The sequence below is a fragment of the Brassica napus genome, chromosome A8 (assembly GCF_020379485.1).
Source record: "Brassica napus cultivar Da-Ae chromosome A8, Da-Ae, whole genome shotgun sequence".
NCBI classification, from domain to species: Eukaryota; Viridiplantae; Streptophyta; class Magnoliopsida; order Brassicales; family Brassicaceae; genus Brassica; species Brassica napus.
The window spans coordinates 5,741,739-5,755,732 of NC_063441.1; the positions used below are offsets into that span (position 1 = coordinate 5,741,739).

At 36.5% G+C, this 13,994-nt stretch overlaps 1 protein-coding gene across 1 annotated transcript; it reads left to right on the forward strand.

The window, feature by feature from the left end:
- Positions 1-4,521: 4,521 nt before the first annotated feature.
- On the forward strand, positions 4,522-10,866 carry LOC106429348 (calmodulin-like protein 2). Its single transcript, XM_048737686.1, has one exon. It carries the CDS (start codon positions 5,216-5,218, stop codon positions 5,672-5,674), a length of 459 nt encoding a protein of 152 aa, XP_048593643.1. The 5' UTR covers positions 4,522-5,215; the 3' UTR covers positions 5,675-10,866.
- Positions 10,867-13,994: the final 3,128 nt, after the last annotated feature.

Here is a 13,994-nt window from a genome sequence, read left to right on the forward strand (position 1 = left end):
TTACATGAATAGAAACCCTAGATTTAGCAACCATCCTTTCATCAAACAACTCCCTGCCAAGCTGAACAATTGTCTTGTTCAACTTGTTTACTGCTTTATAAACTATTAGCCTAGCTTAATCATAAACTGTTTAGATCGAATTGGTTCCCTAGTTCCATGTGAATTCGATCCCTAAATACTACAACTCAACCTCTTATTTGAGAGAGTATAAATCACTCCTTGGGGTAATTTGAGTGATATCAAATTTGGCACCGTTGCCGGGGAGCTTTGATCGCCATTAAATCTTGTTTAGTTAGATTTAGTCTAGATTTTACTACTGTTAAAAAACTAATAAGTTTTTTTCGGGATGAACAATGTCATTTGAGACATGATGAACAGTGTCGCATTGTCCAGCTGTCTCATCACTAGTCAAGTTTGCTCTCTTCATCTTATTCAATCCTTCTAAGTCCCTTGGTCTATTTCTAGACCTAAACTTAGTTTTCTCATGATCCATCCTGATCATTCACTTCATTACAGCTTGTTCACGATCAATTCCCATGATCTGAACCAATGCAGTCATGTTTCTGTTGAAACGTCGTCTATGTCCCATGTCAGGTTCCAGGAACGGGGACATGAAAACCTCCCTGCACAAATTTATCTGGCACAATCTTATGCATTGTTTTTTATCTTCTTAGTAATGATTGCGTAATAGAATTTGCCAGATCCGGCCAATGCTGTATACCAGCAATACTCTTCCCTATCTGATCATTCTTATTATCCTCCTTAGTTTCTTTCATTCCACTCTTTCCTCCAATAGTTTTATTTTTGCCTTCCTCACCATCTTCACTAACTTTTATAGTATCCTCTTTCCTTACTTCCTCATTAGCTTTCTCTACAACGATCTCCTCTTCAATACTTAGAATTTCCTCTTCGTTAACTGCATCTCCTTTATTATCTACTTCTAGAAGAGCTGAGAATCGATCTGGTGTCAAAATCTTAACCTGGCCATACTTCAGATTAGGACTTCCACTCCCTTTCCCTGGTGTTACATCCTCCCAATTTTGTACTAATTCACCCTCCTCAACCTCCTTTACAGTACCAGCAATTTGGTTCTCCTTTGCTGCTTCTGTATTTCCTTCTTTAGCTTCTGCCTTCTTCGTTGTTTCTTCTATTGTTTTCACCTCTAAACCATATTTCCCAATAACTCACTCCTTTATTATTTGCTTCACTGATTTTCCTGAGCCATCCTTCTTGTTTTTGATACAAAATTTATCAGTGTGCCCTTACATTCCACACATATTGCATCTTAGTGGTAGCCACGGGTAGTAGAATTAAACCAATGAAGATACACCATTCTTCGTCAAATTTATCTTAGTTGGTAACTCTTTTGTGAGATCAGCATTGACAAATATCTTTGCAATCTTAAAGTTCGAACAAGCAGCAGTCTCTGGATGCAGATGAACTAGAAACCCCGCTGCACTCGCAATAAAACTTAGCCCTTCCCATGAATATATCTGGTGTCTATTTCGTGCCCACTAATGGTATGTTTCCTATGTTCCACATCCCTCTCTTTAGAATCCGAGCTCGCGTCAATGGATTCAGAACCTTGAACTTAATTGTAGTATCATCAACAACATGAACATCAATCTGCATATTTTTATCACCTTGATTCCATATTTTGTTCATAATAGCATGAACTCTGGCCACATGTGGAGCTGTATACAAAAATTTACCAATAAAAAAATCTTCCCAACGATGATTCACCTTCTCAATAACATCGTCTGGGATCTCTACAACCTTTTGTCCCTCCTTTCTATGATTTCCAGATCATATTTCTTTAAAACTTTCTTCTTCCGTGCAACATCAACCCATGATGGTACCTCCAATTCGGATCCTCTCATGATATTCTCCAGTCTTCCCCTTCCATTTTGATTCTCTTTTTCAAACCAGATCCCTTCTCCTGACCTTCGGATCCAGTGACATCATTACCTCCTTTTTTGTTTCCCGATCTCGATCCCTCCTCATTAATCTTCAACCCAGATCCCCTTAATAGGTTTTCTGGATCAGAGATCTCACTCCGCATCTCCCGATTATCCCTAACCTCCGTTAAAGACTTAGGTAATCCCGGCGATGCCGCCGAATCCATGTCGATGAAATCTGTCGCCAAAATCAACTTTTCGGCCTCTCACAGCGGTGCGTTTTTGCTTTATTAGTAACTCTGTTGATCCTCTCAATGTTTTCAACTATATTTTTCCACCTTTGGGCTCCTTCTAATTATTTTATTCCTAATTATTTGATGAAGAAAAGGGTTTTATCTTTTTCAATACAAAAAACAAACAAAAACCGAGGTGTTAGCACAAAATAAAAAAATTGGTCGAATTATAATTTTTTTTTGTTGGCTACTGTATTTGAGATTTAAAAACTAATAAATTAGGATATCAAAATGATAATCAACTAAAAGATTTTATTTTGCAAATGTGTATTACACTCTTTTAATTTCAACCACTAAATCAAATATAATCTAATTTGATTGTTAAAACTAATTAGAGAATTTGAATTATCTAATCCTTCTTGCACTAACCATCATCATATAGTTTGATCATCTATTTTATTGGTTACTAAAATTCAAAATAAATAAATAGAATAATATAAATATTTAATTTATAAAAATGACATAATTTTCTCTATTTTACTATTTTTTTAATATTTATTAAAATATTTCAATTAAAAATTATTTATTTCTTTATTTTACTATTATAATTATAAAATGTAACTATTTATTTTAATATTCTTTTACTTTAAGTTTCATAATAAGTAGCAGGAAAGAAAGTCTATGATAAAGGAAGTTGAGGAAGACATGAAAGATACTAAGATTGTTGTTCTTGCAACTTGGTGAAGTCATATATTGATTTTTTTTTTTGACAGCAAAAGAACATCTACAGACTCATATTGACTCTGTAACCCAATTTGGTAACTCCGCATCCATGTGAACGACGAAAGACAGTTGTTTCCTAGCACTGCGTGCTAAGCTATCCGCCCTTAAGTTCTCCGTCCGTGGTACATGAACGATGTCTGAGTTGAGGAAACTTCTTTTCAAAAGCTTAATGTCCTCTAGATAACTTCCAAATGCTGGCCATTCTTCTGGTTACGAAACCATCTTCCCCAATTGAGAACAATCCGTTGCAAACGTCACCTGAATCTGTCTTAAATTCTTCATACATTCCATTGCCCAAATCAAAGCCTCCATCTCCGAATGAAGAGGTGAGAGACAGTGAAGTCATATATTGATAACATGAAAGAAACTGAATGATAAAAGAAATTGAGGAGGACATGAATGATATATTATCAAAATGCACAACATGTTTGTATAGTAAAACACTAGGTTAAGACTCGCGCTTTGGGCGGAATGAACATTATATATATAAATAATTATATATATTATATGTTTTTACATGAAATAATAAATATATATTGAATAATTAAAAGTCATTAACTATTACATATATAATTAAATTGGTGCGAACATGTAATTAAATCAATTTTATTAATCCAAACAATTTTTTTTCTCTATTTGATAGGACATGTAATTAAATTTTAAATGATATTAAAATACATATTGAATTTTTAATATTAATGTCTATTAGATGATGTTTTCTACTCTCATATGATTGTTTGATTATTTGTATCTTTTATAGTAAAAACTTTAAATTACTGATAACAAAATTTTTATGGGATTAATAGTTTTAGTAATTTATATATTTTTTTTAAATTAAGTTGTCAATGTTCATTCAAACCTTTTATCAAAAACAAAATTCAGATTAAATTTCGAAACTAAAATATTTATATATTTGATATGGTTTATAATTTAATTTAAAATGATATATATATATATATATATATATATATATATATATATATATATATATATATATATATATATATATATCTTAATAATTATTTAAATTAAACTTTTTACTTATATGATTTTGTAATCCCTTGTATTTTTTCATAACAAAAATTTTAAACCATGGATCACAAAATTTGAATGGGAGACTTTTAATAGTTTTAGTAGATTATAGTCATTTTTAAAAATTAAAAATATAACATATACAGAAAAATCTAAATTTTAATATATGGTTATTGTGGTTGTTTAATTTAGTTTAATAGTTTAAAATTAAACAAATATAATAGTTTAAAATTAAACAAATATAATAGTTTAAAATTAAACAAATATAATAGAAGATACACTAATTTTTATCAAATCTTTATTATTCAAAATTATTAATTCCCATATATATTTTAGCCGTATTAGGCAATTCTGTAATTTTTATTTAAGGAAATTATAAAGAACATTAATAATGAATTTATGGTTAGTTTAATAAAAAGTTTATTATATAATTAGATGGACCAACATATTTCTCTAATGATTCTAAAAATCATCTTAGTGATGACACGTGGCTACAAAAAGAAATTGTAATGTTTCTCAAATAATATATAGGGGATACGTCACGTAATCATAGAAGATTCACGTAAACCTTGCATTAACGTCCCCTCTTTTACGTCCATCATATTAAAATTGATTAGAAATTTTAGACGCCAAAAAGTATTAAATGTCAATTATTAATGAAATGACTTTAAAGGTTTAATCAGTCATATGAGTTTATATCCAAAACCAACATGCTCACTTTAAAGGTTTAATCAGTCATATGAGTTTTAACATATTGGCCGTCAACAATATGCTCACATTTGTATGATTCACATTACTCCTTCTCTTCTTCTTATACATCTCTTCTGATAACCAATACGGCTATAATAAACTAAACACTTGACTCCACCTCCTATAATATTTTAGAACTATAACAACGTATGTATTTGTCAACATCTTCGCGCTTACTACGCCCCTAGTTTATATTTAAGCTAATGAGGATCTCTCGATTGGTGTCATAATTAGATGGTTCATGTCTATTTCAAGGCATTTATATAACCATTTTTAGACCATAAAATTTTTGAAAAATTGAAACGTGTGGAGTCCATCAACGAAACCCATTATTCTCTCTCATAATTTGCTTTTCTTTTTTTAAATTTGTGCCTTTGACAACGTCCATCTTGCGTGAAGTTTTTTTTTGTTGCAAAAATTCACCAACTTAGACTTAAGACTCTGTTTGTTGATCTTTATTATTCTTCAAATGTGAGATAATTCTTTTTTGCTACAACCACCGTCAGAACTTTTGATAAAATGGATCGTGGAGAACTGAGTAGAGTATTTAAAATGTTCGATAAGAATGGCGATGGGAAAATTGCAAAAAATGAGCTGAGGGATTTCTTCAAAAGTGTGGGTATCCTTGTTCCCGAAAATGAGATTAAGGAGATGATTGCAAAGATGGATGTGAATGGAGACGGTTTCATGGATATAGATGAGTTTGGGTCATTGTATCAAGAAATGATGGAAGAGAAAGAAGAAGAAGAGGACATGAGGGAGGCATTCAGAGTATTCGATCAGAACGGTGATGGTTTCATCACCGATGAAGAGTTAAGGTCGGTTCTTGCATCAATGGGGTTGAAACAAGGAAGAACACTTGAAGGTTGCAGGAAAATGATTAGTAAGGTTGATGTTGATGGAGATGGTATGGTCAATTTTAAGGAATTTAAACAAATGATGAGAGGTGGTGGATTTGCTGCTCTTAGCTCCAATTAAACATCTTTTCTCTTTTTTTTACTCATAATAAATTTTAATTGTTTAGATATTAATACTAGTTTATGGAATTGTAAACAATAAAAAGAGTGCAAGAAAGTTAGAATTATTTGCATTAAATGAAATGTCTGATGTTGAGTATTATACAACACTGTTTTCTTTGTTCATTGAGTGATCATTAAAAACAATTATTAGCTTACAAGTGATAGTTTAAATTTGTCAGACATTTTTTTTCAAGTGTAGAATTAGCTTGTTTTTTGGTATTCAAGAACTTTTGTGCCTAATGATTGTAATATTCTTGAGTTGGGACAAAATCATGTTTAATAAGAACCTGAGTTTGAGTTAGAACCGAGAATATTATGGAGCACCTCCTAATAATTTCTGAATTAAGAAACTCAAAAATCTATAGAGCTATAAAGAAGAAATGCCATATCTGAATCCGTGACGGTTATACAGACATGGGTTTGACTCTATTAGCTTCCCCTGGGAATAAGGAAAATCTTTGGGCATCCGTAGATATAAGTCAAGTTACCCAATCAATGGTGTAACGGCCCGGTTTCTGGCCCAAATTTTTTTATAAAGAAATGGATTTCTCTACGGCCCGTTTGACAAAAACCTAGGGTTCCTTCCTTCCATCCTATAAAAAGAGCTGCAGCCCCCTTCTTTTGTCTCATCACAAATCTGAAGCGAAGCTCTGCAGAGAATTTCCGGAGGCCGAAAACCCTAGCCGTCGACCTCTCTCCCTTTTGCGCCGTCTCTCTCTTCTTCTTCTCTCCCTCTCCGTGATCTCTCTCCTCTCTCCCTCCTCCTCGCCGGTGCCGTGTGGTGGTGGTGGTGGTGGTTGTAGCCGATTGGCGGTGGTGGTCAGATCTCGCCGCTCTCTTGTTGCCTTGTTCCAGATCTGTTCAGATCTCCTCTCCCTTGTCTCTTGTTTCTAGATCCAGATCCAGATCCAGATCTAGGTTAAGGTGGAGTGTCTCGAACCCAACTTCCTCTCATGATTCTGTGTACTCATGTATGTTGGAGTTAGGTTTGATTAGACCCTGTTTGAGAGCTAGGATGATAGAACATGGTTATTACTAGGTTGATAAATGAATGGATCATGATGCATAAGAACCCTCATACTGTTAAATAAGACTTAATGAACTGAAATTGAGTTGTGGTAGTGACGATTGTTTGGTGATTGATGCTTGTATGTTTGGATGTGTAGCCCCATGTGTTGTTGTGATTAAAGCTAGGATGCTAGAGAGAAGCGAATGCTAAGATGATAGATGAGTATTGATTGTTAATGTTATTGTAAGTAGAACTTGAGTGCGATGTGTATTGTGTGTTACACCGATAACGGGTGGCGTCTAGTGAATGAGTTCAAGTACAAGTCTAAGTGAAAAAGGAAAGTGAATGAGAATGGGAAGGGATAAGTGAAAGTGATAAGGATGTGAAAGGATAAGTGAATGTATAAGAGAATAATGTTAAGGTTAAGCATGGGTTGGGAAATCATATAGAGTCTAAAGGAAGTATGTGTGGTAGTAGTTCTACGCTAGGTATCCATAGGAGATGTGGCGAATCCACAAGAATATGGAAGCACCCATAGGAGATGTGGCGAATCCACAAGAATATGGGGTAGAAGCCTAGCGGGAGCTACCCATAGTGAAAAGAAAAGATGTGCCAACCGCGAGAGGCGGGATATAAAAACGTGCATTGTAGAGTTCTTAGTTCATGGTCGGGTAACGGGGTGTTAAAGGTGTCATAGGATTGAGTCGGTCTGGTAAGATGAGTCGGTTAAGTCTAGGGTTTGACGTGTGTGGCAATGAGTGAGATCATTATATTGATTGATCACTAGGTTGCTAGAGATGTATGAAATTGAATGTTTGGAATTAATGATGATGATATGAAATGATAAGATGCATTAACTGATTGTAGTGGCTAGTCAGCCCTAGTTCCCGCATAGAGTAGTATAGAGTGTCATGCGGGCAGGCTGGTCTAGAGTCACTTCACTGAGTAACTTGTTGCTCATTCCTCCATTTCCATTTCCCTGTGCGCAGGACTGTAAGTAGAAGTATATGGATGTGGGTGTGACGGTATTTCAAAGAAGGTTATGCGTCCGTCGACTCTTGGCACCAGTAACGGGACATGTAGGGTTGTCTAAATGAGTAGACACGTGTCCATAACGCCCTTTCAATACTCCGGTGGGACGCCGGGGGATCGGGCCGTTACAAATGGAGCCGAAGAATCAAGTCCATAATGGCCGAGCTCTACCTTATCTTCGTCTCTAGCCACAGAAAAAGAAAACCAACGTTTGCCTCCGGCCGGTGGTCCCTTCTCTCCTCAGCTCTGTTTCCCTTCTTATCTTCCTTGGATCTCTCTTGGGCGTCGTTATGTTTCAGATTCTGGGGGAACTTGTTACGATCTGCTTCCGGAGTATTTTTAAAATTTTAAAATATAAATTGCGGGAGATTTATGTAATGAACCGGTTTGGTTTTGTTAATTTTTATAATTGTATTTAAACCAAGCATTTTTGCCCTTACCTAAATGTGAAGTGTTTATTATACCTAAATATAAATTTAGATAATCGTGTGTGTTTCCCTTCGGCAGCCGTCGACATTGATGAAGAGAGAAAGCTTAACCTGTAGAAGCCGGATAACCTGACTAAAATAAACAATATAATAAAAGCGATACGTTAAGAAAATAAACGATTGTAAAGAGCGAATACAAGAACGATAAGAAATCGTATTCACAAATGAACATGGAGTCGAGATATAATCTCTTTCCTTAATTCTAAATATTGGCTCTGTTACTGAGACGGAACTGTACGAATATAGAATCCCAGGATACGACCATGGCAGACGAATCACCATCCACTCGTGATCTCCCTATCGAACTATAAACTCTACGAAACACTCTCGGATTTATGACTTACGCTAAGGGATTTTTGCTGTTGGTTTCGATGTGAAAAAATGTTAGGGAATGAATGAAGAAGAGAAGCGATATTTAAAGAGACGGAGAAGACACACTTCCCGCAACAGTTGCTGAACGTGGGCGAGAATCTCGCGGAGATCGAGGAAAGTTGAGAAACTTATTCCCCAAGACTCTCTCTTCTTATCTTTTATCTCGTTTAACAATTTCGAGAAGATAAAATGCATGACGTTTTTATTTTCTAGACAAATTACTTGTCGTTTTAAATAAAATTGTATGCTGTTTTTTCCCGAATTGAATGGCAAAATGTTGATCGTTGGGCTAAAAAAATCTTATTGGGCCAGAGGCTCTCCACCAAACCAGCCAGACGGCGGCAGCGCGCATGAAGAGCTCTTTCTTTCTCTAAGCCGTTTAACAAAGCGAGTGTGTATTAACTTATATATACTACTCCATTGTGCTCATTCTCCCGATGTGGGACTCTAGACATTGTCAACTTGGCAATTTCATTAATAATCTAGGCTTTATAATTAACCAGCCCACAACATTTCTTTTCACATTTCATTAAAAAGCCATTGGCCTTTTTATTTGATCCAACATAACCACCATCTTATTTCTTCCTTGATCACTTTGTATTTCTCTATCTCTATGCTTCTCTTCTACTCCTTTATGTTTCTCTCCTCCTTGGGTTCTTATGGAGACACGAGTTCTTGACGTCACGCACCACCACGTAATTGGTACCCACCACCGGAGTCTTGTTCTTCACCGATCAACACCGGATCCATTGTAGCTGATGATCATGGAGCCATCGTTTCTCTTGTTGGTGTTGCATAGTGGAGCCGAGACGTGGAGGAGAGACTAGATGTTGGAGCTGCCGCACCTCATCATCATGGTGGCGATCTACGCCATCACCAACCGTAAGCCACAGAGGATACAGCTGACCCCATCACGAGCACATGTATGGTAAGACGGAGCCAATCTGAGAGGGTTAAGTGAAACCCTATGCGTACCTTGCGTATCAAGTAACCATCCCCTAACCCTACGGTTGATCTCTTTTGTCCTTCCTTCGTTATAGCATATTTTGTGCATTACTGATTTGTATTATCTCATGTTGTGCCAAAACGTGCAGCTGGATTCCATGTCACCAAAGCCGAGGGTCTAACGTCGTGTTCCATGTCGTGAGTTTAAGTCATTCTCATGTTTCTTTTGCAAAAAAGTAATATTTTGTCCGGAACCCTAAATACAATCATGTTTTTTGTTGCCTGTTTTTCCTTCCAATCTAATGTGCGGTTGGCGAGCGTTGAGACTGATGGTGAATCAAGCTATCTTGTTTGTCGATCTATTTTTCCATTTTCCGATGTGGTTAGGGTGAGGGTGTGATTCGTGGCAACTTAATAATTTGTATTTTGGTTATAGTTAGTTTGTTAGGATGAAGATTATATGTTAGAGTAATTATTTATGGAAGGTTCATTCTTCGTTTTTTTTTAAATGGCAAGATCGAATTACTTACGTTCTTACATTCTTAGGATAATTGCATGTTAGATTTTGTGTGATGAGGATATGTTTTAATTGATCTGTTTATGTGAATGAACGTAGAATTGATCTTGAATAGAATTGGTATGTTAAGTGGAAAACGTAATAGAAATTGATTAAGGATGAGATGAATGAAGGAAAGAACGAGAACATAAAATCTAATCTATTAAAAGAGGAGTACAAAATTAGATTATCTCTTAGTTTTCCACTATATTTACAATAGCATGCCACTGAAGTTATTAATTAACCTATCTTTTAGGATTTTTGTCTTTTCTCTTCAATTAATGTATTTCCAAAATCAAATTCTAACTAAAAAATCATGGTAACAATAATTAATAAACCTAAATTTTAATATTAATTGTCTTTTCTTTTTTTTTGTTATACATATGTGTGTTTGAAAATAATTAATTCCATATATACATTTCATAATTACATACATTATACGGTAATTATTTTACTAATTCCACATATACATAGTAAATAGTATACAAAAATTTTATTATACATAATCATAAAATTGTGATCCATAAAAATAGTTTATACAACAATTTTATTATATATAATCATAAAATTTTGATCCATAAAAAATAAAAATACATTTGTGTGACTTTACATGTCATATTCTAAATAAATAGATGATATAACTAAGGGTTTACATGATAAAATAAAACTACTCAATATAAACTATAGAATTATTGTGTTTAGAAATGTCATATTAAAAATAAATTAAACGGGTAACTTTTAAAATATATATTATCACTTATACAAATAAATATTTATTTATAAAAAAAACTAACACCTGCGCGGGTGCGCGGGTCAAGCTCTAGTTGAACTTAAATAAGGAAAGTACAAGATTAAGCAATGAAAAAAAAATAAGGGAAGTATGTTTTGGCTTTGGTCTGTGTATATTGGCTTCAGCCGTTATGGACCTTTGGGTCGCAGGTTGGCTTCGGCCGCAGGTTGGCTATATGCCGTTATTGACCTTCAGGTCGTAGGTTGTTAAATAAGGAAAGTACATGATTAAGCAATGAAAATAAATAAGGGAAGTACGTTTTGGCTTCAGGCCGTGTATATTGGCTTCGGCCGTTATGGACCTTCGGGTTGTAGGTTGTCTTCGGCCGCAGGTTTGGCTTTGGCCGAAGGTTTGCTTTCGGCCGCAGGTTGATGGACCTTCGGGTCGGAATGTTAGGAAATGCTAAAGTTAGTGAATGATAGAACCAAATGTTAGGTTGTTAGTTTCAGACGCATGAAAACTGATAAGTAATATGAAAAATGGCTAAGTAATGATGGAAACAAATTGTTAGGTTGATAGAAAAGGATTTCTAGGTAATAGAATGTAACGTGGAACTTGATTGCTTGATTATTGAGTTGCATGTGGGCGGTTTTGAGCATTCTCACCGAGTAATTTTGTATACTCATGCTTCCTTTGCAATGCAAGTAAGGTTGATTGTGTGGACCAGAGCGCGACGATATAAAGAACATCGGGGCTAGGGTATTTGAACTTGGGTAATTTTGAGAAGTTTTGTTAAAGATATTTTCATTGTAAACTACATGATTTTAAGTATTTAGTCTCGTGTTCCATTTATAAAGTTGTAATATTTCTCATGTTTATTCGATAAAATTTGACTTGATCTTTTACTTAGAAATTTTCACGTGTTTTCAAAGATTTCCGGGTTGGGGTGTTTCAAAACTTCTCTTGCCGGAACCCTAGATCTTGGGAACTAGATCATGTTGTAAGTGGTGAACTCCTGGAGCTACAACGAGGTGCCAAGGTCTTTCAAGGAGTGGAGTCGGCGTCTTAGAGTGCGGCAGTGGCAGATTTCTTTTTTCCTTTTGCAGATCTGGTCACTGTCGTGGCGATGATGGCGCGTTGATGCGACCTTGAGTAGCGCACCGAGCAAAACAGACATGCATGGCTTGATCATGAAAAGCAGTAATGATATATATATTCATTTTTTGACTCATATCTTCCAAACCACGAGACCTCTAAGCATGAAATCACTTGGAGAATGTGCTCAGCTCAATTACGGAGCTCCTCGAAGAAGAATCAGATCAAACGGAGTTCAGATGTGGGAGTTATGCAATTTGCAAATCAAGTGATCTTCAGTTCTCGTGAATTTGGGCCGTACGGATCGTCTAGCCCACGTGTTGATCCTTACCAGCATGGACCAGAACGACCAGAATGAACCTGGACAGTCGTCGAAGGGTCTCCTTGACCAGTCCACCTCAAACTCAACAACTTTGACTCATTTATTATTTTCTAGTCAAATTTCTCATTTCCTAGATGTGTGATTCCCACAAATAATTATGTCTTTCTTTGACCACATCTAGTATAAATATGTAAACTCTTCTATGAATTAAATCAGTCTAAGTTTGAGTTTATTTTCGTTTTCTTCTTTTACTGAGTGAGAGAGAGAGTTCTTTAGCTAGTTCATTAGTGTGAACCGGCTTGTTGATTTGGTGGTCAGCCCATTCATCTTTGTGTGTTGTTGGTGGTTAGCCGAGGCACTTCATTCTTTCTTAGGTGGTTAGCGTTAGATCGTGGGTATATTAAGAGCCATTCCGCATCTCTTGACGATCCTTTCAATCCATCTCAGTTCCAGAAGTGTCGTTTGCCTTCTCGGAACATATCCAACACCCAGCTAAAGTGATCCTTCAGTTTAGGCGTATCACGCGTGGTGGTGGTTCTAATGCTCTCTCTCCTCCGGTTCTTCATTGTGTGTCTTCTTCAAAGCTTTTTTTTTGGAATGGTGTGTGTTTGACTTCTTCGAATCAAGGCTTGGTGTCTCGCCTTTGGTTCCGGGCTGTGCTTCTGCTCAGTGGAAACGAGGGTGGTTCATCGTCGGCGCATTCACAATGAGTCTTGGGGGTCATGTGGTTGCGGTCTCTTTGGTGGTCGTGTAGTCGCGGTCTCTCTGTGGTTCTGTGCGTTCATCTTTAGAGGTTTTAAGCTTGTCTTGTCATCTATGGCTGTAACGGTTTGGCCTCCGTTGATGCTCTTTGCCTGCTGGTCCGCCCCATCATCTGGTCCAGGTTGTTGCTCGTTCTATCTCGCGAATGGCTACTGAGCGTTTTGATGCTGCTATTTGACTACTATTTGCTTCCCCAGCGAGACGTAGTTATGTAGCGCAAAGAGGACCGAGCTAGGTTTTCTAGTCTCGGGTCATGGAATTGGCCAGGGATTCCGTTCGAGTCTTATGGGGTCTCCGTTCAGTGGGGAGATTTTTAGAGTGTAGCCATCCCAGTGCTCCGACTGCCGTTGGTCGCCTTGGCAGGATACTCTCTCTCTCTCTCTCTTTTTTGCAGGTATTGAAGACTCGGGTTCTGGTCACGCTTTCCCTGCAGCTCGCGTTGTTGGAGGTTGCGTGGCACCTGTGCTGCTTGCGGCTTATGGTGTCCTTTCCTCGCTGTCCTTCAATTAGTATGGTACAGGTGGCTTCCCGCAAGGTTTGCTATATCTTCCTCATCATTGAGTCTAGAGCTTCATGGTCAGTCAAGTACAAGTTTGAGGATATTATCAATACCTAGCTACTCCTGCGATGTCACGAGAAGTCCGACATCTGAGGCAACAAGGTAAACCCCACCTTCTTGTGGTAAACATCAACGGCTGAGAACGGGTAATGATTTTCTAAAGATTGCGGAGCAGTCTAGCGGATGAAGTCGGTTAAGTGTGCGAGCAAAGTTAGCCTTGTAACGTTTCAATTAGGAAAATTTTGGTTGAATCAAACTTGTAACCGAAACTGAAATTCCGGTCTAATCGGTTGATTTATAATATTAAGTATTTTTTTTTAAAAAGTCGATAATAACCATATTGCACGAAAAGAGAAAAGGAAACTCAGAAAATAGTCAAATAATTCCTTGCGGACGTAATCTTCGGATT

Bases quoted from the DNA above. Each gene is read 5' to 3' on its own strand.
- LOC106429348 (XM_048737686.1), top strand. From the start codon at position 5,216: ATGGATCGTGGAGAACTGAGTAGAGTATTTAAAATGTTCGATAAGAAT.